General features: G+C 36.2%; 1 protein-coding gene across 1 annotated transcript; it reads right to left on the bottom strand.

The window, feature by feature from the left end:
• Positions 1-1,462: 1,462 nt before the first annotated feature.
• On the bottom strand, positions 1,463-2,401 carry LOC101440734 (olfactory receptor 52A1-like). Its single transcript, XM_004477624.3, has one exon. The coding sequence runs from the start codon at positions 2,399-2,401 to the stop codon at positions 1,463-1,465; it is 939 nt and encodes a 312-aa protein (XP_004477681.3).
• Positions 2,402-2,925: the final 524 nt, after the last annotated feature.

Raw genomic sequence — 2,925 nt, 5'->3', positions numbered from 1 at the left:
AGAAAAAATTATCCACCAGATACATGCCATGAAGTCCAATATACCTTACATAAACGGAGAATTTGAGAAATCAAAGCATGGATATCTGCACACGTGAATATTTTCCATGATCTTTAAAAAGAATGACCTTTTTGCAGAAGTTTTCAAAAACAACCCATTAATCTTAATTTCTCAGGTCATTCATCTTAGATGAACAACTCCATATCATTGACCACTGATAACCTTGATTTTCTTAAAAGCACATGGTTTATATCTACTGAAAGACTGTGCTGCTAAGAGCCTAGAGAAAACAAACACACATACAAGTAACTTTCTCACAGACTTATCGCATTACCAAATTTTGCCTATCAGTATAAAGTCTTATCAATTTTACACACTCTTCAAGGATATTCTTCATATTTGTATTTTCATTGTTGCCCCAAATTTTACCTTCCATTCAAATCATATTGGAATAAAAAAAGTGCAGTTCCCTTAATCCATATTCTCTAGTTAATTCTCCAAAATCATTACTTCAGCATGGTTGTCATTAGTGTCTTGGGCACTCATAATGTATGCTTCCAGAATCATACTATCTAATTGAAAAGTATACAAATAGAATAAAATCAGTTCTCCTGACTACTTCCGTTATATTCTGGTAGTTCATTTTCTTTGCTAATTTCTTATTTCAGTCATATCCTTACTCTTTTCTCCCCTTTTCTGTTTCAGGGATTTAAGTCCACTAGCTCATTAAACATAACCACTGTGAGGAAATTACTACTGTATTACTTTTTCTAGAGAAATATTTTCAATACTGTAGGAATTTGAAAACATTTGTTGATTTAATACAATAGTAAATGGTATAGATATTGAAAAACTACTGATGTGGAAATTGAACATATGAGTTGTCATAAACTTTGTTTCTATAGCATCCTGAATGACTCTAGATATAGTTTTAAAATTTTAGAATTTATTATTTCATTTTCATCAGCCTCCCAAAGATATTTTGTGTAAGAACATAATATTCTCCCCTTACTTGTTGTTATGTCTAGGATTCAGGAACAAAGAGAGACAAAGTTTTTTTTTTTTTTCCTTTCTTTTCTTCAGTATCTAGGAACTCTAGAGCAATGACTTTAGATGTTTTTCAAATTTAATGTGAGATAGACATAATTAATGAATCTTTCTGGTGAAGGATTCTAGAGGATGAAACTCAAGCAGGGTCTTAAAAAATATGGAAAAGGAAAATACATATTCCTTTTTTTCTTCTCACCACATTTCTCTCTTTCAGTACTCAGGTAGGATATAAAATAATTAAAAAATAACTAACATGGAATACACTGTTATATAAACAAGCTACTAGAGTAGGAATTTAAAGCAAAAAATTAAGTGAAAAATCAAAGAATTCAGGGAATCTGATGTTTATTTTATTTTGAAAGATGGATTTCTTTACAAAGAAGAATGAAAGAATATATTGAAAATGTGAACTTTACAAAGGGAACATTTTGACTACATGAATGCGGATCTCCTTGGTCTTTACACCATAGACAAGTGGATTGAGAAATGGAGGGACCAGCACATATATGCTAGAAAAGAGGATATGGATATAAGGGGGAATATGAGAACCAAACCTGTGTGTGAAGAAGGAGAAGAAGGCTAGGAGGTAGAATTGCAGGAAGACACAGATGTGAGGTATGCAGGTGTTGAATGCCTTGAACCTAGCTTCTTTTTGGGGCAAACGAAACACAGTGATAAATATCAGGATATAGGACAAGGTGATGAATATGAGGTCAAACCCTGCTACAGTGAAGGCAACAAACAAGCCATACATCTTGTTGATCCAGACATTTTCTGCAGCTAGTTTCACAATGGCCATATGCTCACAATAAGAGTGGGAGATGACCGTTGTATGATAAAATTGAAGCCGACATTTTATTAGCACAAGGCATGGGGCTACAAGCATGGCAGGCCTGAGTGTGACCACAGCTCCTATTTGGGTGACCAGCTGGTGGGTGAAGAAGATGGCATGTCGTAGAGGATAACAGATGGCAACATATCGGTCCAGGGCCATGGCAAGCAGGATGCCCGATTCTATGCCCTGCAATGTGTGTATAAACCACATTTGAAGCAAGCAGGAATCAAAATAGATCTCTGACATCTGGAACCAGAAGATTCCAAGCATTTTGAGCATTATGCTGCTATCAAGGGCAATGTCAGTGGCTCCAAGCATGCCTAGGAAAATGTACATGGGCTTGTGGAGGCTGTACTCAGATTTGATAATGAACAGAAGCAAGGAATTTCCAACCAACGCAATGAGATACATGGCACAGAACGGAATCCCAATCCAGCACTGCACAGACTCTAGCCCTGGGATCCCTACTAGTGTCAACACAGCAGGCATGAAGACTGTAATGTTGGAAATGGGCATCATTCCCTTGGTCCTCCTATTGCAGCCAAATAATTTTTTCCTGTCAGCATTGAAATTTCTCTTCTACTTCCTATTTTTATTCAAAGTCAGACTAGTCAGTATGTCTGATTTTGCTACAACTTTTAGATCATATCATTCTTCTCACTCATATTAATGATGGAAAAAGCAGATCCGTAAGAAACATTTTTGCTTTCAGTGGAGGCATTCACCATCATTGTGCCGTAAGAAAATGTTATGTGCATGGCAGTACATCTGCTTGTAGCACAGCAAAATCGTTTGGGCATACCACAAACCTGTTAACATATATGTTAATTTTGTTCCAGACCTGTGACCAAGAAAAATTAGAGGTGTTCATTTTGTTTGGAAATTGCATTTAAACACATTTTGTTGAACCTATCCCCAAGCCACAATCTAGCCATTCCTGTTGTAATCTGTTATTCCCAATTGTGTTTAGCCCAGTGATTCTCAGTCTGGGACTGCAAATTTCCAAGCTCTGACCAGTTGATATCCAAGAGTCTAACACA

Source organism: Dasypus novemcinctus, chromosome 10, assembly GCF_030445035.2.
Source record: "Dasypus novemcinctus isolate mDasNov1 chromosome 10, mDasNov1.1.hap2, whole genome shotgun sequence".
In the NCBI taxonomy this organism is placed as follows: domain Eukaryota; kingdom Metazoa; phylum Chordata; class Mammalia; order Cingulata; family Dasypodidae; genus Dasypus; species Dasypus novemcinctus.
Note: the sequence above shows the minus strand (reverse complement) of the source record. Positions and strands in the feature narration are given on the sequence as shown.